The 23,334-nt window shown below is 42.8% G+C and overlaps 3 protein-coding genes and 1 long non-coding RNA gene across 4 annotated transcripts; all 4 read right to left on the bottom strand.

Moving 5' to 3' along the window:
* Positions 1-1,512: 1,512 nt before the first annotated feature.
* Positions 1,513-5,139, bottom strand: LOC123731759 (uncharacterized). The gene is made up of 3 exons (XM_045711162.2): positions 4,767-5,139; positions 3,806-4,660; positions 1,513-3,671 (listed from the first exon to the last, which is right to left on the bottom strand). Exons 1-3 carry the CDS (start codon positions 5,062-5,064, stop codon positions 3,505-3,507), a joined length of 1,320 nt encoding a protein of 439 aa, XP_045567118.1. The 5' UTR covers positions 5,065-5,139; the 3' UTR covers positions 1,513-3,504.
* Positions 5,073-6,959, bottom strand: LOC106588294 (uncharacterized). The gene is made up of 7 exons (XM_082970083.1): positions 6,278-6,959; positions 6,116-6,187; positions 5,796-5,914; positions 5,621-5,666; positions 5,392-5,489; positions 5,149-5,251; positions 5,073-5,102 (listed from the first exon to the last, which is right to left on the bottom strand). Exons 1-7 carry the CDS (start codon positions 6,323-6,325, stop codon positions 5,073-5,075), a joined length of 516 nt encoding a protein of 171 aa, XP_082826209.1. The 5' UTR covers positions 6,326-6,959.
* Positions 6,960-16,878: 9,919 nt separating this feature from the next.
* On the bottom strand, positions 16,879-20,765 carry LOC145864445 (uncharacterized). Its single transcript, XM_082970335.1, has 2 exons — positions 20,126-20,765; positions 16,879-18,044 (listed from the first exon to the last, which is right to left on the bottom strand). The coding sequence occupies exons 1-2, from the start codon at positions 20,456-20,458 to the stop codon at positions 17,901-17,903; spliced, it is 477 nt and encodes a 158-aa protein (XP_082826461.1). The 5' UTR covers positions 20,459-20,765; the 3' UTR covers positions 16,879-17,900.
* A 126-nt stretch (positions 20,766-20,891) lies between these two features.
* Positions 20,892-22,404, bottom strand: LOC145864446 (uncharacterized). Its single transcript, XR_014382990.1, has 3 exons — positions 22,279-22,404; positions 21,670-21,809; positions 20,892-21,423 (listed from the first exon to the last, which is right to left on the bottom strand). It is a non-coding gene; the product is annotated as an uncharacterized LOC145864446 (long non-coding RNA).
* Between the last annotated feature and the right edge of the window lie 930 nt (positions 22,405-23,334).

Raw genomic sequence — 23,334 nt, 5'->3', positions numbered from 1 at the left:
GATGTCTGTCTTTTATTTTTCTGCCATTTTTCTACCTGGCTGGCTACACACACAGTGTGTAGGTTATTTACAGTAGGAGATGGGCTTCTATCGTCTTCAATCATTCTATATGGGCTTTTATCTAAAAGGTAGCGAGCAAATGTGAAACGGATTAAAATGACAAGAGTTGACAGCTGTATGAGTTCACCATTTACACAACGTATGCTGCAACTTTCTGTAATTTTAATAGTTTGTTTCATATTGGCTGGCTTCCAACAATAGCTGAATTTGCAAAGCTAGCGAGCACCAATTCAGTTTCAGTGGTGTTTGCTATAATCTTTGCTACCCGGGTTAAATAAAGGTGAAATTAAATAAATAAAAGTTCCCTTGCGACAATTTAGCTTTTGCAACGAGACCATTAAATATATTTAAGACAATGGTAGATGAGAGTGTAGTTCTGTTCAGTTTGGACTTCAGTTTATCGCTAACCTTATCACAGGGACTTTGAAGCACTAACTTACATCATCTGCATGCTGATTCCATCTTTGACGACGCCACATAAATGGAATAGGTACTAGCTAGCTTAATAGTTAATATTTGCGCGCTAGCTCTGCATATTCAGCTAGTGTGTGTGCGCGATGGACTGGATGAACCTCACGGCAGTTACGTAGCAAGCTAAGGAACTGGCAGTGGATCAAACCGTTGTGAGGCAAAGGGCGGGGGGGGGGTCGCAATCTTTTGAAACTTAAAAACGCGCTATTAAGTGTCTATAATCAGCACAATTGCTTTCATTGCGTATTATTAATATTTTTTAAATTACATAGTTATGTTTCAGTGATATATTGGGGGGGACAAATCATATTTTTCCCAGGATGGGGGGGGGGGGGGGGGGGGGGTCGTGTCCCCCCCGTCCCCCCCTGGATTTCCGCCCCTGGTCAAATGTCAGAATCATGGCACATGAAAACATCATTAAATTGAGGGCAGATTATAAAATTTACTGTGACATAACATCCATGTCATTTCCATTAAATTACGTTGAACCAACGTATGTGAATTGATGTATGTGCCCAGTGGGAAGTGATCAATTCGAAATGATTGAATACATACAGTATTACAAGGAAAGAGACACAAAAATTGCTTCGAAAAGCTCGAAAAAGTCTCATTTCCCTGGGCCACCCAAAAGTAAAATCTATGTACGCATTACTGTACATCGTTTTGGATGAAAGCATCTGCTTTCAAATCTCTGACGCTCATACATATGTACAATCTCGCGATGTTTATTTCTGGCGCTTTCACGTTTGCGAGATTTTGTGAAGTAAATGATGCGCAGGAGAACTCCATGAAATCAGTGACATTAACGGGTCCAAATCGAGCAAAAAGCTTTAAATTAAAAGTCCATCGTTTACTTGAACACATCACAAATTGTAGTGTATTTCCCTGTTTCAAGAAGCGTTCTGTTTCGTTTCTCTGATCTCTGAAAAGTAATTTAGGTTTTCAATATTCTTCACTAAATAATATCTGGAATAATAGTTTAATTTCCATTCCACTAGATGGCACTATCCCCTATGCTACTCCCTGTCAGGGTCTGAGGATTCTGAAACAAAATAGTTTAGGCTCTTGAAACGCATTGGTGTGTTGGTAGATGTGCTGCTGTACATTGTTATAAACACGTATTACACTGCTATAGACTTTTATTATCAATGTCATTCATTAACACATGTTACATTATAAATGATGATCCTGTGTAGAGCATGCCGATCCCACCACCAGGGTTGTGGGTTCGATTCCCGAGGCAACCCATACGTAGAATGTATGTGCAAATGACTGTAAGTCGCTTTGGATGAAAAGATCTGCTAAATGGCATATATTATGATTACATTGTTTAAACAACAGGCCTACAATGTGAAAGTCTATTGCTTTTTCAAATGAAAATTTGTGTTGGAACTTTACATCAGTTGGAAAGGCAGGACATGTATCTGTTAATGTTAGCCTTCCAATGAGCTTATCATATTAACTTTCAACACGGTTTACTTCACTTTTAATCAGGTAACAGCCGTTTACAGTCTTTCTTTAGTTTATCATTCTTACTCTTCCCAATTCACTTAAACTATATTTCTTTATTTCCCATGGGCTTCACCAGAGTACCCCCTAGTGGCTGGAATACAAGTGTATTAAGCCCCTTACAACACCCCCCTGCAAAAACGAAATGTTGTCCCAAACATTTCACTGGCCTCAAAACAAACAGAAGATGTAAGTACTGGTCATGAGAACAACGGAGAAACTGGCCTAACAGCCATATAACTATCTAGACATGTCCAGTCTGCCTTATGGGCGAAAACGCAACCCCCACTAAACATTATCACACTGTGATTAGTAAAGGTAAACAAGAAAATATATACACATCAGAACATCTCTAGTTGGTATCCTGATAAGAGCTTGGCAGCCCTAAAGTGTTATAGGTTAGAATGTCTCTGGGCCTCCTCTGCCGGTGTGAACGGCGGGGCAAGGTCAAGGTCATCAGTGTCCACTTCATCATGAGATGATTGAGTCTCTGAGCCCTCAGCTGTTTTCATATTTACCCCTGTCCTCTCCGGGCTCTCTCTGAGGACTGGCTGGCACTCCTTCACAGTGAAGTTTCTATCAGTCTGACGCCGTTCCGTTCACAAAGACACAGAGGAGGAGGAACTATCCAACACCCAGAGAGAGAGAACGAGTGACCTCAGTTGAACACAGTCAGAAAGAGGAGGTGGAAGAGGCGTTAGATAGAGGAGGAGGTTACCCCAGAGGCCATTCCTCCTGTTCATGTGAGCAAGAAAGAGCAGAAGGCTTCTGATCAGCCAAATGGCAGGCAGATGGAGAGGTCATAGTGATTCACACCCCCAGAGAGAAAGACAACCCACACAACCTCTTGGTTGAGATGAACCACACAGAGGTAGAGGCAGAGGGCCTTCAGGGCTAGCCAGTCAGCCTGCCTGCTCTGAACCTCAAGTCAATTGTATTTAAATTCATGTTCATTAAAGATTTTTATTCAAGAATTAAAAAGTCCCATTTACTTAATGATCATTTTTCACTGTCTTCAACCTCAAGAACCAGGGTGAGTCTGGGTAACCCTTTTACTGGGCAAACACAACTTCGATATCGTCATAGACTAGGCCGAAACGTTAATCTTTTAACCTTGCCTGAATAAAACAATGCATTTTTTTATAGTGAGCAAGAGTAGTGCTTTTTCCTTTTCAATGATGATTCAAATTTTTGGTTGCACCGAAACTCAACGTTGGTTGAGCGCCCTGCGTTTTTTTGTTGTCAATTTTTTTTTTTAATGTACAAAGTAAATTATTAAAAGCATTAAAATTGGGATGTTTCCCACTTATTTACACAACCTACTCCACACTTGCAAAGTGAAAGTTTATAGAAAAGTTCTGAAATTAAGTAGTAAACAGAAGAAAAGCAGAATTGAGTCCAATTATAATGCGAATAATTTAATGGTCTATGGTTCAATCCCATTTCTGAATGTCTGATGAATAATTAATATTGTTCCTCCTCTTCCTTGTAGCAGGCGCAGCAGCACACTGCCCTCCAAAGCCTGCAAAATAATCGCCGGACTGCCCCTTTCCTAGCTCTACATGGAACATCCAGTGTCACGTCCTTGGTTACGTGTGGGGTGACATCCGGGATGACCACAGCAACATCCTCTGGAAAGGGAAAAAAGAGGAACAGAATGTAAACAAATGCAAACCGTAGGTTCTAAACACTGGCCAGTTGAAAGGTTCTACTAAGATGTCATGACAAACGGCACCTGTCAGAGTGCTCTCTAAGTGTTACTCACCTGCTTGGATGTCAGCTGGCAGAGTGGTGAAGACGGCCATCGTGAGAGTCCTTTCTTCAGGTGTGACGTCCACAACCTCCAAGAGGGAAGAGATGGGCTCTGCCTCTGTATTAGTGGGGATGTCCACAATATTTAGGTGGAAAGAAGCCGGCTCTGCCTCTGTGTTAGGGGTTATGTCCACAACATTCAGGTGGGAAGAAGCCGGGCCTGCCTCTGTTTTTGGGGTGATGTCTTGAACCTCCAGGTGGGAAGAACCCGGATCTGCCTCTGTATTAGGGGTGATGTCCACAACATTCAGGTGGGAAGAAGCCGGATCTGCCTCTGTATTAAGGGTTATGTCCACAACATTCAGGTGGAGAGAAGCCGGATCTGCCTCTGTATTAAGGGTTATGTCCACAACATTCAGGTGGAGATAAGCCGGGTCTTCCTCTGTGTTAGGGGTGATGTTCACAACCTCCAGGTGGGAAGATGCCGGGTCTGCCTCTGTTTTTGGGGTGATGTCTTGAACTTCCAGGTGGGAACAACCCGGGTCTGCCTCTGTTTTTGGGGTGATGTCTTGAACTTCCAGGTGGGAAGAAGCCGGGTCTACCTCTAGTTTTGGGGTGATGTCTTGAACCTCCAGGTGGGAACAAGCCGGGTCTGCGTCTGTTTTTGGGGTGATGTCCACAACCTCCAGGTGGGAACAAGCCGGGTCTGCGTCTGTTTTTGGGGTGATGTCCACAACCTCCAGGTGGGAACAAGCCGGGTCTGCCTCTGTGTTAGGGGTGACTTTCACAATCTCCAGGTGGAAAGAAGCCGGATCTGCCTCTGTGTTAGTGGTGATGTCCACAACATTCAGGTGGGAAGACGCTGGGTCTGTGTCATGGGTGACAACAACAATCCTGATGAGCTCTACTACTACTACACTAAGATGTCATCAGAACAGGCATCTGTCAGAGTGCTCTCTATCATTGCTACTCACCTGCTTGGATGTCAGCTGGTCGTGTAGTGGAGACGGCCACCGGGAGGACAGGGGGGACTGGTAGGGTGGATGCAGGGGGCTGGAAGCGGCTCTGAACCTCGTTCGCCACAAAGGCACAGACAGAGCTCATATAAAAAGGGCTCTGGAGGTCATCGGTGGAGAAGGACTGACTGATTCTCCCGAGGATCGACCGCACAGAGTCAAAAGCAGCAGCCCGAGAGAAAGGGATGTGAGGGGAAGGGTCCTTTAACATGCAGGAGAGCTTCTCCACTACGGCCGCCACCATGCCCACGGCCATCCCGCTTATTAGGATTGGGTGCTCTGAATGGCCTTCCTCTGGTTGAAGCCACAGGGCCAGGAGGAGCCTGGGCACCACCTCCACCACCACCTGAGATGGGCTGAGCAGGTTGCTACGGGGCTCATTGGACTGCACGCCCAGAATGCTCCTCACAGCTCTCTCCACGATGCTGTGGACTTTAGGATCGCTGAAATCAACAAAAAGGAGAAGACAAAGCTAAACGATGTGCAATGTCCTCACAGAGAACACTGTCTTAGTCTGTTTCTGCGTAGTTCCAGATGTGTAGATAAATGGATCAAGTCATGCAGGGCAGTACATGGAACTCACATGTCAGCTGGCGAGGTGGAGTGCATGGAGCGGCGGAGCTTGCAGAAAGCCTCGTGCTCTATGTCCATCATTTTTAGGCAAGTGTTTACTTCCCAGGCCTGCAGTATGAAACAGGAAGTCCCATTAGTGTAATTTCACAACAGATCTATCCTGCTGTGCTAACTCGTTGTTGAAAGGCTAGTAAAGAGCTCACTAACTTGTAGTATGTCTCTAACTATCATTCTCTTACCAGCCGAGCGAGGTCGTTTCCCTCCTCCAGGGTTTCCTTCCACACCCTTCAAATAAAACACAGAGCAATTCAACTTTCCTGGTTTCTGATTTTTCTGTAGTTTATTTTACCCAAACCTGCAGTGCTGCTGGTGGCAGGGAATAGCAGTGAAGGTGAGTGCTGACGTGGTGCTCACCTCTCCCTAAGGGATTTTTTGCCCTGAGACACCAGCCAGTTGCTCATGTGCTCCGTGGTGACATGGGGCGGGACCTGGCCTTGACTCTGGAGCAGCAGATAATGGACCATGACCTTCTTCTGCAAGATGAGGTAAGGTGTGAGACCATGCCACGAAATACCATATCATGTGCTTTCAGAAGGGCCTCTCGCAACATTTCACAACTACTCATGCCTGATAATTTGCAAGTGATATTAAGAACTCTTATGACCAACTTCTATAAACTGTCTTGAAATACAACTCTCTTTCTGTTGTTTATGTTTTTGTGGGATGAATCTTACCTGTTTATTGTAATATGTTTCCTCCCAGCAGGCCTGCAGAGTCTGAAAATAAAGGCTGCTTCTACAGAATTCCTTTGAAGATAATGAAAATAATTATGCTTTGTTATGCACATTATGCACAGGCATTTACACTACGCTAAAATTAATTTCTCCTAAGATTACCTTTGTGGGACCATAAGTGAACTCCGGAATGCACCAAACCCTATCCATGGAAAGATGGGGAAGAAATGCAGCGCTATAGATATACGGGATGCTCTAGAGATAACAGGAATGACTTAAAGTTGCAAATGATCAATGAGTGTGTTGTCGTCCAATATGCTGCACTTAGAATTGAGTTGTAGGCGATGTTTGGTGCAAAATAGAATGTTTACATTCTATTGCCATGGAGAAATGGAATGTGTAGAACCTGTATAATTGGGTATGCTTCTATGTCTTTATTTCGTGAAAGATTAAGCTCTTTATTATGTCATAATGTGTATATGAGGACAGTCCCACAGTTGTGTCAAATTGTCTTTTGAGTGGTGGACCATTCTTGATACACACGGGAGACTTTGAAGCGTAAAAAAAACAGCAGCGTTGCAGTTCTTGACACAAACTGGTACCCCTGGCACCTACTACCATGCCCCGTTGAAAGGCATGTAAATATTTTGTCTTGCCCATTCACCCTCTGAATGGCACACATTCACAATCCATGTCTCAATTATCTCAAGCCTTACAATATTTTTTTAGCAATTTTCCATGCTTTCCGCCATTGTATATTACCATAGATATCTGCCCAAAAGAATCTTGCTGAGGGAATTGTAGTATCACAAACAATATTCCTGATCTGTTTCTTACATCATTTATCTTTGATGTTAATATTGCCAATTAATATATTTATGTAAATCTATGTTATTTACATCAACCACAGAGGAATTTAAGATACAACCCCCCCCCCCCCCCCCCCCTTGGAATCGCATCAAAAACAATTGCATATTCTTTCGGGGTTATTGGAATTTTAAACTTAGCAAGAAATTCCCCATATGAGAGTAGATATCCATCCTTATTCAGTAACTGACCAACCAAAATAATTGTATTCTCAAACCAATTATGAAAAAGACTTGTTTTTAAACCGTATATCTTTATTCCATAAAAAGTATCTGCGGGTAAAAATTGTGTTTATACGCTAACATCCAAGCTAAAATTGCCTGCTTATGGAATTTGGCCAACTTTACTGGGATTTTATCAATATCAAAATTACATCAAAGCAAAAATTCTAAACCAACAACCGAGTCAAATAAATACTTAGGAAAGACATTCTAAATACTGTTCTTGTCACAGTATCCAACGAAGGTGGCGCCCCTCCTAGGTCGGGCGGCGCTCGGCGGTCGTCGTCCCCGGCCTATTAGCTCCCACCGATCTATGTTTCTGTGTCTTTTGGTTTTGTCTGTCTATCCCGCACCTGTCTGTCATTAGTGGGGGGTTATTTAGTGTGTATTTTCAGTTTGGGTTCTCGTGCGGTATTGTTTATTGTCCACTCAGGACAGTTGTGTGTTTGGCCTGTTTCGCTGGCCTGTGTACGAGTTATTGCCGGGATGCGCCCCGTGCGCTTTTGTTCGTGTTTTCTTTTGGGAATGTGTTTCCCGGGCGGACCTATTTAAGCGCCCTGTGCCTTTCGGCTATTGTGTTTTGTTTACCGTGGCATTAAAACACTGTTGCTCCGGGCCTCTGTCTCCTGCGCCTGATTCCGCATCTCCACTGGTCCTAGAATTCCGTGACAGTTCTGGTCCTTAACATACTTCAGAATCCAATTTCTTTTAAAAGTATTATTTAGAGTATTGAAATCTAAAACCTCAAGAACTCCTTGTTCTTGGGTATTAGTGAAAATATCTTATCGTAGATAGTGAGGCTTGTTCCTCCAAATAAAATTATAAAGAATCTTATCTAAGTCCTTTACAATTTTAGGGGGTAAGTCAATGTCACGTTCTGACCAGTATGAGGGTTATTTTGTTAGTGTAGGCTGGTCAGGACGTGGCAGAGGGTATTTGGTTTATGTGGTTCGGGGTGTGTGTATTATGTAGAGGGTAGTTGATTTATGTATTCCGGGGTTTTTTGGTCACTGCTCTGTTAGACTATGTTCTTTCTAGTTAGTCTGTTTCTATGTTTAGTTAATTGGGGTGTGGACTCTCAATTGAAGGCAGGTGTTGTCTAGTTGCCTTTGATTGAGAGTCCTATATATTAGGGTGTGTTTGTATTTGTATTTGTGGGAGGTTGTCACTTTAATTGCTGTCTTGTGCCGTCAAGTCTGTCTTCGGCGTCCATCGTTTTGTTTTGTTTGTAGCTGCGCCTTGGTCCATTCCTGACGACCGCCGTTACAGAACCTCCCACCAAATCCGGACCAAGCAGCGAAGGAAGGAGCAAAAGGTGGACGTTGAGGAGAAAAGGGAATTTGAGTGTGACCAACGGGAGAAATGGACATGGGAAAAGATTATGGCCGGAGAGGGCCCATGGAAAAAATGGAGCGAAGACCGGGAACGCTACAGGGGAACACGACTGGCTATTAAACCGGAGAGGCAGCCCCAATAATTTTTTTTGGGGGGGGCACACGGGTAGTTTGGCAGGGCCAGGATTGAGCCGCAAGCCAAATCCCCGTGCTTATTGGGGGCAGCCTAGTATTAATCAAATGTATTTTTTTATTTTTATTTTTATATATATTTTTTTTATATATAGCCCTTCGTACATCAGCTGATATTCTCAAAGTGCTGTACAGAAACCCAGCCTAAAAACCCCAAACAGCAAGCAAAGCATGTGAAAGAAGCACGGTGGCTAGGAACAGGCTTCCAGTGCGTCCAGCACCACGCACCAGGCTTCCAGTGCGTCAGCCCAGTCCAGTATGTCCTGTTCCCGCTCCACGCACTAGCCCTAAGGTGTGTGTTTCCAGTCTGGCATATCCAGTACCAGCACCACGCATCAGGCTTCCAGTGCGTCAGCCCAGTCCAGTACGTCCTGTTCCCGCTCCACGCACTAGCCCTAAGGTGCGTGTCTCCAGTATGGTACCTCCATTACCAGCACCACGCACCGGGCTTCAGTGCGTCAGCCCAGTCCAGCACGTCCTGTCCATGTTCCTCGTACTAGCCATGTGGTGCGTGTCCTTAGTCTGGCACGTCCTAAGCCAGCCCCACGCACCAGGCCTTCCGGCAACAGTGCCTCGTCCAGGCCTTCCGGCAACAGTGCCTCGTCCAGAACTTCCGGCAACAGTGCCTCGTCCAGAACTTCCGGCAACAGTGCCTCGTCCAGAACTTCCGGCAACAGTGCCTCGTCCAGAGCTTCCGGCGACAGTGCCCCGGAGAGAGACGGCCCACTGTTCGGAACCAGGTGAGACGGCCCACTGTTCAGAGCCGAGTGAGTCTGGCTACAGTCCAGAACCAAGTGAGTCTTCCTACAGTCCAGAGCTCCTAGAGTCTTCCTACAGTCCAGAGCTCCTAGAGTCTTCCTACAGTCCAGAGCTCCTAGAGTCTTCCTACAGTCCAGAGCTCCTAGAGTCTTCCTACAGTCCAAAGCTCCTAGAGTCTTCCTACAGTCCAGAGCTCCTAGAGTCACCCTACAGTCCAGAGCTCCTAGAGTCTTCCTACAGTCCAGAGCTCCTAGAGTCTTCCTACAGTCCAGAGCTCCTAGAGTCTTCCTACAGTCCAGAGCTCCTAGAGTCTTCCTACAGTCCAGAGCTCCTAGAGTCTTCCTACAGTCCAGAGCTCCTAGAGTCACCCTACAGTCCGGGGTCGACCGAGAGGGACATCACTGTAAAGACAGTTTATGAGGGGAGTGAGCCAGGGGTGGAGTGGGGTCTGCATCCGGCTCCTGAGCCACCTCCTGAGGGGGGAGTATTGGGGTTGGGGGGGGGGGGGGGTGTTGCAGGAGCACCGTCGGTGGCCACCCTCCCTTCCCTCCCATGTACTTTTGGGGATTTGTTAGTGTTTTGGGGGTTATTTGTTGTTGTTGTTTTTTTTGTGTGTGAGGTGCATCCGGGGTCTGCACCTTTGGGGGGGGGGGGGGGGAATGTCACATTCTGACCAGTATGAGGGTTATTTCGTTAGTGTAGGCTGGTCAGGACGTGGCAGAGGGTATTTGGTTTATGTGGTTCGGGGTGTGTGTATTATGTAGAGGGTAGTTGATTTATGTATTCCGGGGTTTTTTGGTCACTGCTCTGTTAGACTATGTTCCTTCTAGTTAGTCTGTTTCTATGTTTAGTTAATTGGGGTGTGGACTCTCAATTGAAGGCAGGTGTTGTCTAGTTGCCTTTGATTGAGAGTCCTATATATTAGGGTGTGTTTGTATTTGTATTTGTGGGAGGTTGTCACTTGAATTGCTGTCTTGTGCCTTCAAGTCTGTCTTCGTCGTCCATCGTTTTGTTTTGTTTGTAGTAGTGTTTTCATTAAAGTTAATTATGAGCACTCAACCCGCTGCGCCTTGGTCCATTCCTGACGACCGCCGTTACAGTCAAGTGATAACGAGACATAAACCGATCTGGATAACCCTTCAGCTTTGGATAACAAAACCCGACCGTATAACGAAATATCTCTCATCATCCAGAGGTTGAATTTCTTCTTTGTTTTCTCAATAATGGGGTTAAAGTTCAATTCACTCCTTTGTTTTTCATACTTGGATATAACAACTTCAAGATAAGTAACCTTATCTTTAATTGGGATACCATATACTTCCTGTAAAACACAATCCTTGAGTGGAAATAAGACTGACTTATTGATATTAATTTTCAAACCCGAAACTAGGGAAAAGTCTTCAGTACAGGAAACTGCTTTAGAAACCTCATTCCTGTCTCTTAAAAATATGGTGGTATCATCAGCCAGTTGACATAGTTTAAATTCCTTGCCAAGTGCTGAAACACCTTAAATTCCCTTTCTTGATATGAAAGGCCATAATTTGAGTAACCAATAAAAATACAAATGGACTAATTGGGCAGCCCTGCCTAATGCCACGGCCAATATCAAATCTTTGGGATGTCCCGCGAGCTAATTTTACAGAGCTAGTCCAACCACTATATAAAGTTTGGACTGCTTTCAAAAAAGTCACCAAACCCCAAAAAACGTATTGCTTTGACCATAAACTCATGTTCTACATTGTCAAAAGCTTTATAAAAATCAACAAACACAAGAAAACTATCATCAAGGATGAGGTCATTATAGTCAATCATATCTAAGATCAACCTGATGTTATTACTAATGTGTCGAGCATGCATAAAACCAGATTGTTCTTCATCAATTATATGATGCAAGCCTTGTTTCAACCTCTTAGCAAATAGAAGGGCAAATAATTTCCCATCATTATTCAACAGGCTAATGGGTCTCCAGTTGTCTATATAAAAAGAGTATCCTTATTAGGTTTGGGAATCAAAGTAATTACACCTTGCTTTAAGGAAGCCGGTAACTCCCCTTTTTCTATTGATTCTTGAAACATAGCAAGAATGAAAGGAATCAATTTATCATTGAATGCTTTATAAAACTCGCTTATTAAACCATCATTTCCAGGGGACCTATTGTCCTTAAGGCTTTTAATACAGTCTTTAATCTCAATTTCAGATAACTCATCATCACAAAAATCCCTGAAATCATTATCTATCTTCTTAGCAATGTTTGCTACATTGTCTAAGAAAAGATCCATATTGGAAGTTGGCTGGGCTGATGTATACAGATTCTGATAAAACTGGGCAACATGCTGAGAGATTTATTTTGGATTTTCATTGGGAGTATTATTAATCATTAATTTACATATGGAAGTATTTTCGCCTGCCCTTTTTTCTAAATTAAAGAAATATTTTGTATTTTTCTCTCCCTCTTCCATCCATTTTCATCTTGATCTTAACTGCATTTGCAATGGTGATCAGGCTCTGATCAGGCCCTACACCCAAACAAGGGCACTGCGTTCATCCACCTCTGGCCTGCTGGCCCCCCTACCTCTGTGGAAGCACAGTTCCCGCTCAGCCCAGTCAAAACTGTTCGCTGCTCTGGCACCCCAATGGTGGAACAAGCTCCCTCACGACGCCAGGACAGCGGAGTCAATCACCACCTTCCGTAGACACCTGAATCCCCACCTCTTTAAGGAATACCTGGGATAGGATATAGTAATCCTTCTAACCCCCCCCCCCCCCTCAAAAAAATATATAGATGTACTTTGTAAAGTGGTTGTTCCACTGGATATCATAAGGTGAATGCACCAATTTGTAAGTCGATCTGGATAAGAGCGTCTGCTAAATGACGTAAATGTAAATGTAAAAGGAAGATACCTCAATATCTGGAAGCATTGTCTCATGTACAATTGTTAATGCTATCTCTGAAATGTCTAACAAAATGTTGACCTGATCATTTCATCAAGACCTTCTCATCACAAGTTGGAACTAGTGGTCAAAATTGGGACAATGCAGCCCAAAATAACAGGGGCCAATATTTTCATGGCGGTAAGCACTACACTTCTGATGGGTTTAAAGATTGTATTACATTATCTAAAAGTGCGAAAGTAAACCCCAGCTGTTATTCTTTTCACAGGGAAGACAATCCCCATTATGCCATGAATGTTTCATTGCTGAACAACCGTAGATATTTTTCCTTTAATTTGGCTCCCGTTCCTCCAACAGTGAGCAAGACCTGCCAGCAGAGCTCACTGGAGCAGGGAGACATCCCGTCATCCTTTTGGCGCCTGACAAAGTCAACTTTTTTTCTTCTAAATACCACTATAGTAACATCTTCTGCACAAAGTGACATTCCTAATAAGATTGGTGTTAAGTGAGAAAGAATACTAAAGATGGTCCAATGGGTATGGTCTGAAACCTCTTGTCATCTCAGTATGTTGAACCACCTGATTTCTTGCAGGCTTGAGATTCAGATCCTGCTGAACGATGTTAAGCAGTCGATTAACCACATGCAGGGGACGCTGAACACCATGCAGCGGCAGTGTATTGAGTTGCAGACTGCCATATCTAAGGTAGTGTCAGATGAGTCTCAGATACAGAAGAATAAGTCTATGATGGTATGGTGATAATGATTGAGATGGTGATTATAATAATGATGACTAGCGGTACCCCACCCTACGGGTGGTAAATCATTGGATCTGATTTATTCAATTCAATGCAATTCAATCGTAGAGGACTGCAACCATAGAAATACAATGTATTTATACTAATAATAAGCTATTGTCAACTTCCCGTCTATGGTTATCTTGCTCATTGCTCACTGTCAATTGCTGACTGTTACCCTATGTGTGCAACTATTATTGATTTCTCACAGAAAAATAATTTGTTTGCGAATGTACCTGGGGCCATGTAAATAATTGTTAGGCTACTCATTTTGAATCCACCGGTGGCAACTCGTGTGATCATAAAAGTCTGTGTGCGACTGGGCACAGTAAAATAATTTGATTACTGACCTGCCCTACATCATTGAAGGCCCTTCAAGTCGGAACTAGGAAATTCTGACATTTCTGACTCGCTAAGTCGTTATGGAATGATGATTTCAATTAATTGTCCGACATACTTACATCAAATGCTGTAGTAACAGTGCCATTCCAAACACAATAAATGTGAAAATTAACAAAGTTACAAAATATTGGTAAAGTGAAGAAAATCAGCTCAAAATTGTAGGAGGAAATGCCCATGCAGCAGGAAGGCTTACGGTATTATAATATATTGTAGATAACATTAATATAATTTGGGTATTTACATCATCAGTACACATACAAATGAATGTATATGCTAGGGATTGATCTACACTGAGTGAACAAAACATTAAGAAAACCTTCCTATTGCGTTTTAGGGAATGACTATATGCGCTATATCATACCTGCAGATCATCACAGCAGCCGAAGTTGCTGTGCAGAGGGAGGAGATCGTCCAAGCATCAGGCCTCATCCTGTCACAGAGGGAGGGTATCCTCCAAACAGCCAGTGTACCTTCACAGAGGGAGGGAATCCTCCAAACAGCCAGTGTCCCTGCACAGAGGGAGGGAATCCTCCAAACAGCCAGTGTCCCTGCACAGAGGGAGGGAATCCTCCAAACAGCCAGTGTACCTTCACAGAGGGAGGGGATTCTCTCAGCAGCTAGCATCACTGTGCAGAGGGAGGAGATCCTCCGATCATCAGGCCTCATCCCTGCACAGAGGGAGGAGATTCTCCAAACAGCCAGTGTCCCTGCACAGAGGGAGGAGATTCTCCAATCAGCCAGTGTCCCTGCACAGAGGGAGGAGATTCTCCAATCAGCCAGTGTCCCTGCACAGAGGGAGGGGTTTCTCCAAACAGCCAGTGTCCCTGCACAGAGGGAGGGGTTTCTCCAAACAGCCAGTGTCCCTGCACAGAGGGAGGGGATTCTCCGAGCATCAGGCCTCATCCCTGCACAGAGGGAGGGGATTCTTCCAGCAGCTTCTATCACTGCTCGGAAGAAGAAGATCCTCAGAGCATCACACCTCACCCCTGCACAAAGGGAGTTGATCCTCCTGATGGCCAGTGTCACTGCGCAGAGGAAAGGAATCTTCCCAAAGGCCAGCGTCCCTGCGCACAGGGAGTGGATCGTCCCAAAGGCTAGTGTCCCTGCAGAGAGGGAGGAGATCTTCCTCACAACCAGTGTCCCTGTGAAGAATGGAAACAATCATCCACAACCACCTCCCATCATCCCCATGGTAGCACCACTGTGGAAATGGGATGGTGGAGCGGGTACTCCACCTGTGGATTTCTATTCCAAGAGAAGAGGTCACTTACATTTACATTTAAGTCATTTAGCAGACGCTCTTATCCAGAGCGACTTACAAATTCACTTAACCTTACCTAATTTGTAAAGAAATTACCATTGTGATAGCGTGAGAATAAGTTGTGATAGATTAAATGTACGGCTCATGTGAGTATATAGCTGTAATACTTTCATGCATTTTCTACATACAACAGGTTTAGCTCCATTTTACTTTTACATTTTAGTCATTTAGCAGACGCTCTTATCCAGAGCGACTTACAGTAGTGAGTGTATACATTTACATACTCCGGTGAATCTCTCCAGGATTTCACATGGATTTTTTTTTATATTAGCTGATAAATATGCTAGATTTTGCAGCGACAATTATGACATTTTGCATAGCAATATGCAATTGTTTTGTCCAATTTGTTGCAAAAATGCGCTGACAAGGGAAAAAACTGTGTTGACGTCTGGCTTGATTGAACCATATTATGCAGTAAATGTGCAGTGATTGGTCATCATTTACAATGCTTATTGCTTCTGCATTGCTTTACGTTACAGACAAGTATATATTATACACATTTTATTTTAGACATTAGAAAAACATTTTGGATTTCCTACATTTACTTACTGTACAGACAAGTATATTTTATACACATAAATATATATATATAATTATTTTATGTATTCCTTAGACAGAAGGAAATCTATTTAGATGCATTTTGAATTCCTAAATGTCAATATTTTTATTTTCTGTGTCACGTGTTTATGCCCATTTATGTACATCCTGTATACGTTACCCTTCCAATGAGCTTATCATATAAACTACAACGCGAAAAGTACGGTTTACTTCACTTTTAATCATGTTAGCACAGGTAACAGCCGTTTAGTCTTTCTTTAGTTTTTCATTCTTACTCTTCCCAATTCACTTAAACAATATTTCTTTATTTCCCATGGGCTTCACCAGAGTACCCCCTAGTGGCTGGAATACAAGTGTATTAAGCCCCTTACAACACCCCCCTGCAAAAACGAAATGTTGTCCCAAACATTTCACTGGCCTCAAAACTAACAGGATGCCTGTCCAGAACAGTCTTCTTGTTCAATCCCCTGTAATCAACACAAAGTCTTAAACTCCCATCCTTTTTCCGTACGCAGACCAAAGGTGATGCGTATGATGAAGTTGACTTCCTGGTTAAGTTTTGTTCAGGAGCCCCTGAAGGTGGCTCTTCACCTCAGCATACAAGGGGCGTGGCACACCGTTGTATCTCTTTGCCACTGGTATGTTATCAGTCAATGTTATCTCTATTCTGAGATTTTCAATACACCCTATGTCCATGTCATCTTTGGCGAAAACAGCTCATTCCTCTCTGAGCATCCGTTTGACAAATTCTTGTTGTTCTTGGCTCAAGTGCTGAACCTCTACAGGTGGGTCCCGCCACTCTATTTGACCGTTGTCAGGGCCAGGTTCTGGTGGGGATCTGTCCTGAACCTGTGCTACAGTAACCTTTTCTCATCTGGGCACAGGAACCAGGTGACACGCTACTACTCTCTGTAATGTCCCTATCACTGTTTGTCTTGGTAAGGTAATGTCATGTTTGGTAGTATTCACTACTGCAATGTCAACTTTTCAAGGTGGCCGTTTATATGTTTTCACAACCTGACTTTGTAGGTCCAGGCCCCAGATCACTCTCACGTCTGGTTCAAATAACACAATTTCATCATTGAAGGGAGCCCCTCTTGGAATACAGGGATGAATCCATTTTGTTTGTCCACCTGGAATGACAACGTCACGTCTGCCTGCTGTAAGCAAGCATTCCTCCGTGTACTCTGAGTGCTGAAGCAGATTGAGTAGAGTCTTTGCCTTTCCCTGTCCTAGCTTAAGTGCATTTCTATGCATCTTTACTGTATACATCAGCTCTGAGGGCTCCTTGTTACTTTTTGTTTGAACTATTTCTTCAATTACATTAAACCCAATGATTGGTTTCTCCAGTTTTTCCAGGTTTCTCCAATGAACACAACTTCAACTCTGAGATTCTCTCTACCTTTTCACTACAACACTGGATGGAACTAGATGTATCTGAGGTCACTCCCCATTCCATGGTTGTGACCCCCAGGCGTTTCCTGATGGATGTGCGTTGCCCCTGATCCTACATCCTGCTGCCCAATGGCTATCACTGCCACATTTGTAGCAATGATGGCAAGTCTGTTGACCAGTCTCATAACAACTTTTGCATTGTCTTTTCTCCCTGTTGGTTGGACTTGGTTTTCTGTTGGAGCGATTCCTAACTGAACTGTCACCCTGGCCCTGCACTGACTGTACTAATGAGGCAACCTGACAGGTCAGTTGTTTGATTGCTTCATTGCTCGCATCAGTTTTACTCAGGAGAGGATTGTATTTCTTTTGTTTTTGGACTGTGGTCTGTGAGGGCTCTGCCTGTTCACATTTCTCTCCTCTATCCCCGTTATCCTCACTCTATTCTGTGTTCACTCGTGTGAGTGTGAACTTACGGGAAATCCTGGCCTTTTGCATGCATTCGCTTTCATTGCCCTGGGCAATTTGCATTTTCTCAAGCAACAGTTCATCACTGGTGTTAATATTCTGGAGATGCACTCTCATCTCTGCCCTGACATTATCATTTGTTAATCTTGTAACAATGGCCTGCAGGCATTGACTCTTAACTAACTGTGCCATATTTCAGTCCTGATTGGGCACGAGCTGAGGCTGATAACACTTTCTGTCTCAGGTCAAAGACTCGGACTAGGAAGTCCAAGGCAGACTCCCGACTCTTGTGTTGCTTTAGTCAACTTGTGATACAGTTCAGTAGCATCCTTATCTGCATAATGTGTCCTCAAGAATTGCCTTAGTGAGTAGAGTGTCATGTCTGTTTTTCCCTCCAGATAACTCATCATCTTAAGCCCTGTGGCTCACAGCTCTGATTACTGCTTCTATGATTTCTAATTCATGGTAGCCTTTTCTCCGTCCATTTTCAATGTGATGTTCTAGGCTGCTGAAGCTGAGCTTATCTTTTTGATTCTGATCTCCGATCTGTCCATGAACTTTAAAGTCTTTATAACTGGACATACTCACTCCATTCTCTCTCTGTGGTGGGTGCCTTTCTGGAGCTGAGACCACTTCTCTGCTGGGCTGAGGAGACCCTCCCTCTTCTTTTCGTTCTGCCGCAGCTCCCGTCTCTCCGCTGGGTTCACTGTATGGAACGCCGTTTGGGTCTTTGAGTGTCAAAAAGATACACGTTAAATAACAATATGTAAACTATATGCAAATGTTGGCCAATCACTATATGAAAAACTTCTCATTCATCATCACCAACAAACGACTAAGTCATGTCTGACCTTGAAAACATGAGAGACCGCTTTTTAAGTTTTGCCAGCCAAGTGCAACCACCTTTACAACCCCCCCAGGAGGATCGGGTGGTTCAAAGGTAGGATTCATTCTGGTAGGTTAGGTATACCTGGCAAAAGCCAACATTAACCGGCACAACTACCTAGTAACGTTAGCTTGCTAATGATTGCAACAGCTACCGTGGGGTGCGCGAGTATGGGAGGCGTCGATTATGCTGAGTGTCATTATTGTAACTTATAACGTTTGCACATTTCAGATTTCAATCGTTCAGGAGACAGAATAATGCTGGAGTCCAAAGGCGGCAAACCGGGAGAAGCAGGTTGATAACTATGAGGGTTTGCCTGATCGCAGACCCTACCATCCGGCAGCTGAACAGGATAGGTACATTTTCCCTATATCCATGTAGTACATGAGGACACAGTGCTTGCTTTGTAAGTAAGCTAGGTGTGAATCTTGTGATTAAACAGACTTATTGTAGGTTCTTTTACTGATTTAAAGATCATGGACTATTTCCCTGTTTTATATTAGGATACGTTTTATTACACTTATTTTAAATATACATACAGTCTTTAAACCATAACAGGTTCAAATATGGTCTCAACTCTCTTGGGCTGCTTGAAGGATTGGGGAACCATAGGGCAGCTTCCGAGCACTTTTTGTGGACTCCATAAAGCCTTCCACTGCCAGGGACCTGTTTAAAGTAACCTATTCCATACCTGAATGCAACCGGCGGTGTTTGGAGAATGACACCATCTGCCACTGGTTCAACTGGCTGGCTGAGGTGCAAGGTAAAATAGTCAATTGTTCCAGTTTATCGGTAACTGCATATTATTCCATTTTGTGATTTAAATATGTACTTTAATGGTTTTACTGTGTACTCCTCAGATGGAGAATGTCCTCCTCTAACAGTGGCGCTGGTGTTGGAGGTTGCTACTGGGGCAACGGTGGTGCCACCCCTTGGGTTTGAGGACACCCCGACCATCGAATTCCTCCACACAGCGCGAGGGCGTCTCGCTGGGCAGCAGAAGAAAAAGTACCCAGAGGCAAACACGTGTGCTGTGACACTAAGGCTCCCTCTTCATAGCACCTACAATGCCTTTAGGGAATTCATGACCTCCGGTATTGTGAATTCCCCACATTTCGGTGTTGCATAAAAACATTTTTACGATACATAATTGTATCCAGTAGCACTAAATTACAGTAGCAGTTGAGTGTTTGAAAATGTAACTGCACATCAACATTTAAGCATTTATCTAGTTACATCTCTATTGTTTGTACATTTACATTTTAGTCATTTAGCAGACGCTCTTATCCACAGCGACTTACAGTAGTGAATGCATACATTTCTTTCCCTGTACTGGTCCCCCGTGGGAATCGAACCCACAACCCTGGCGTTGCAAACACCATGCTCTACCAACTGAGCCACACGGGACCAGTACAGTGCATTCGGAACGTATTCAGACCCCTTGACTTTTTCCACATTTTATTACCTTACAGCCTTCTTCAAAAATGGATACAATCATTTTTTCACCTCATCAATCTACACTCCCCATAATGACAAAGCAAAAACAGGTTGACATTTTTGCAAATGTATAAATAAAAGGAAACATTACATTTATTACCTTTTACTCAGTACTTTACTGAAGCACCTTTGGCAGTGATTACACCATCGAGTCTTCTTGGGTATGACGCTACATTATTTATTTAATACCTTTTAGAATAAGGCTCTAATGTAACAAAATGTGGGAAAAGTCAAGGGGTCTGAATACTTTCCAAATGCACTGTATTTCCATATTGGAAGTTATTAACTTAATGCTCATTAATATTAAATTAAACAGTCCATATTGGCTGTTATTGTTTACTTAATGACCATTAATATTAAATTATACAGTCCATATTGGCTGTTATTGTTATCTTATGATCATTAATATTAAATTAAATCCCTTACTGCTGTCAGATTGGCCCTCTGCATTGCCAGGGAACCCGAGACGAACAACTGCAGAGGTGACTGCCGTTGTTCAGTCCTCAGCCCATGGTGGTTCCACTGACTGGCAAACACAGCAAGATCTCTGTTCACCCGTGGCAGGAACACAAAGTGCAGTGTCCACAGGTGCACCTCATTGTTGATGTCGATGATCTGCTCCGTCCAAGAAGGTGAACAGGTCATGGTAAACGTTGGAGACTCCATGCCAGACGTCCCCCACAGCCACTCTATCCTCTGGTTGTGAGTGCTCCTTCCTCTGAGGGCACTTCCCCTCTCACCACCCCTGAACTGCTCCATGAAGGCACAGATGCGGTTGTTTTCACCACCCGGTCACATCTCACCCGGGATGGTACTCCGTAGCTGGTGATGGCTGCTTCGAATGACTCCATGACTGTGGCAGTCCTGTTGTTGTCAGAGGCCTTCAGAAACACAACAAGTCTGCTGTAACCATCCACAGCACTATGGATAACAATCATCCACCTAAAAAACAAGATGCATTTGTTTTACAAAACCATTTATTTCTCTTATAGTGACACCATTCTGTTTTTATTGATATCAGCTCTTCGATCCTCTCATCCAGCTGAGCATCTCACAACAGTGAGTAGGACCTGAAAAGCTGAAAATGACTAAATACAAAAATAACACAAAAAGATACATCAATCAGGAATGTGATCAAATCTAGAGTGGATGTAGAGAGCTCCCGCTTGTGTTACAATTGCTTTATTCAATTACGATAACTTACCTCATGCGCCGCTAGACCACAGAGTGCTACACATTGAGAACATCTGCCATTTGTCTGATGGTCATATGTAACGGTTGCCTTTAGAGAGAGCGGACCAAAACGCAGCGGAGTTAGTGTTCGTCATATTTAATTGAGAAAACGGACACTATACAATACAAAACACAATAAACAGACAACCAAAACAGTCCTGTCACGTTAAACACAGTAACACGAACAGAAACAATTACCCACAAAACCCCAACGGAAAAACATGCACTTATGTGTGACTCCCAATCAACAGCAACGAACTTCAGCTGTGCCTGATTTGGGAGCCACACACAGCCCAAAACAAAGAAATACAAACACATAGAAACAGAACATAGAACGCCCACCCAATGTAACACCCTGGCCTAACCAAAATAAAGAACAAAAAACCCCTCTCTATGGCCAGGGCGTTACATCATATGACAATCTATGAGGAACTCAAGCTGCTCCTTGGTGATGTGATACCGCCTTCCCTCCAAAGGCGCTTGATAGGATACTGAAATAAAAAATACAATAGATAATAACAAAATACACTCCTAAAAACTTTAGGTTAAAAGACTATAAGATCACCATATAGAATTTAAAAACAGCATTATAGGCCAACCAAATGTTTTTTTCATTGATTGACTTGACACAGGAGACTTAACACAGGACATGTAAAAGGATACAATCTCAGCCTTTGCCACACATGCTGTACAAAAGAAATGATACAATATAATATTAATATAATATAACAACTTGCCATTTTCGTAAGGTTCCCGTTGTTGGATGTCATTTGCCTCTTGTAGGAACTCCTCTGCAACAGCAATTAGATTGCTGGCCATCTCTTCATCAATCAAATGACCGCTTGTCCACCGAAGGCTCCACAACATGGTCTCTAGCCTGAAAAATAGACCGCAGACCCGATGGGTCCAGTGACATTTTATCTGTATGTAGTTAACAACCCCTAAAGTGTTCTCTTGTCTAAACTGTGTCAACTCTGAGCCTCCGACCTATGAAGACAACCGTGCATTGACAGGCGATGCAGTTTTAACTAACGTACTTTAGCTACAAACTAGCTAAAAAAAAGTAGCTTCATTCAACATCGCTAGCTAACGTTACTGTACAGCAGTAACTAGTTAACGTTTTATAGATGCCATAATTAACGTTAGATTATGAACAATTCGCATTAGCTAGCTATCTGGAGTTGAGTAAAATATCAATGGCAGGCAGATCTAACGTTAGCTAGCTAACGCCGTTGGTAGTTAGGTAACGTTAGTGTTATATTATGTAGTTCCTTTTTTAGCAGCCGTTACACCACTCACTCTCAACACCGACGTTAGATAGCTAGCTAACATTAAGTTAACGTTACCTGGCTATTGATGGTTGAAGTCCATCTCTTCTGTCCGTGAGCAGCAGTCTGGTGCAATCAGAGATGGTACATTTACAATTTTAGAGACATTGGGCTGCCCTTGTTAACTAGGTAGCTCATTTTACCTCTGAACAACAGAAGTTTTTATTCTATTTATTTATTTATAAAAAAACATTTATACATTTTTATTATGTACACAACAAATACAAAAAAACTGAAATATACAAACAAGTGTACATGAACCTAACAGACAGGGGTATTACATATCAAGATTCATTTTCAATTTGTTAAATACTTTTATGGTGCGTATTGCTTTTTTGGTTTTAAATTTACTGATAATTTGAAAATAATATTTCAATTCTATCTTAAATAATGTGAAAAGGGGTTTGTTCTCTGCCCACTTCATTTTATGGATAAAGAATCTTCCATGAAAGATAAACAAATGAACAATAAAAGTTAAATCAGGGTCCATATAATTTGGTAAAAAAAAAACATAATATCAGAGTCTTTCAAATTAACATTAATAGTTGTTTCTTTTAAAATAAAATATTCTAACTCACACCAAAATCTTCTGACATAAGAGCAGTCCCAAAATAAATCGTCAAGAGTATCTGGGTCACAATCACAAAATACACATTTGTTATCAATAGCTATTTTGAATCTATGTATAATAAAGGTCTTTACAGGGTAGATTCTATGAATGAGTTTGTATGATACTTCTTTCACCTTATTAGATATACAATATTTACCAGATAACAACAAAACTTTGTTCCAGTTCACTTATCCTAGGGCTGCAGTCCAGTACATTTTAGCAGAGGGAATAGTAACATATTGACATAGTTTCCTTATATATATGTTATTACATTATTAGTTTAAAATGTCAATTCCTTCTAATTGTATTGAGGCTACAAAATCCTCAACAGTTGCACTTGGAGTATTGTTATATCCTCCTAAAAGAAGAATAGCACCTTTAGGGACAGCTCTAACAACAATGTGATACTCCTCAGGAGTGAATGTAACATTGTGTGTTCTAATACATTCTGGATAATCATATAG

The sequence above is a fragment of the Salmo salar genome, chromosome 27 (assembly GCF_965601325.2).
Source record: "Salmo salar chromosome 27, fSalSal1, whole genome shotgun sequence".
Taxonomy (NCBI): domain Eukaryota; kingdom Metazoa; phylum Chordata; class Actinopteri; order Salmoniformes; family Salmonidae; genus Salmo; species Salmo salar.
The sequence above is the reverse complement of the archived record's forward strand: the minus strand, read 5'-3'. Positions and strand labels throughout refer to the sequence as shown.

Excerpts from the sequence above, each read along its gene's own strand:
- LOC123731759 (XM_045711162.2), bottom strand. The coding sequence starts at position 5,064 with ATGGCCGTGGGCATGGTGGCGGCCGTAGTGGAGAAGCTCTCCTGCATG. Across the intron at positions 4,661-4,766 it reads ACCAGCTGACATCCAAGCAG|ACCCAGCGTCTTCCCACCTG; the intron begins GTGAGTAGCAAT and ends CCCATGACACAG. Across the intron at positions 3,672-3,805 it reads GCCAGCTGACATCCAAGCAG|AGGATGTTGCTGTGGTCATC; the intron begins GTGAGTAACACT and ends TTCCCTTTCCAG.
- LOC106588294 (XM_082970083.1), bottom strand. The coding sequence starts at position 6,325 with ATGGATAGGGTTTGGTGCATTCCGGAGTTCACTTATGGTCCCACAAAG. Across the intron at positions 6,188-6,277 it reads TCACTTATGGTCCCACAAAG|GAATTCTGTAGAAGCAGCCT; the intron begins GTAATCTTAGGA and ends TTATCTTCAAAG. Across the intron at positions 5,915-6,115 it reads AAACATATTACAATAAACAG|AAGAAGGTCATGGTCCATTA; the intron begins GTAAGATTCATC and ends CTCATCTTGCAG.
- LOC145864445 (XM_082970335.1), bottom strand. The coding sequence starts at position 20,458 with ATGGAGCAGTTCAGGGGTGGTGAGAGGGGAAGTGCCCTCAGAGGAAGG. Across the intron at positions 18,045-20,125 it reads AGAGGGCCAATCTGACAGCA|ACCCAAACGGCGTTCCATAC; the intron begins GTAAGGGATTTA and ends TGACACTCAAAG.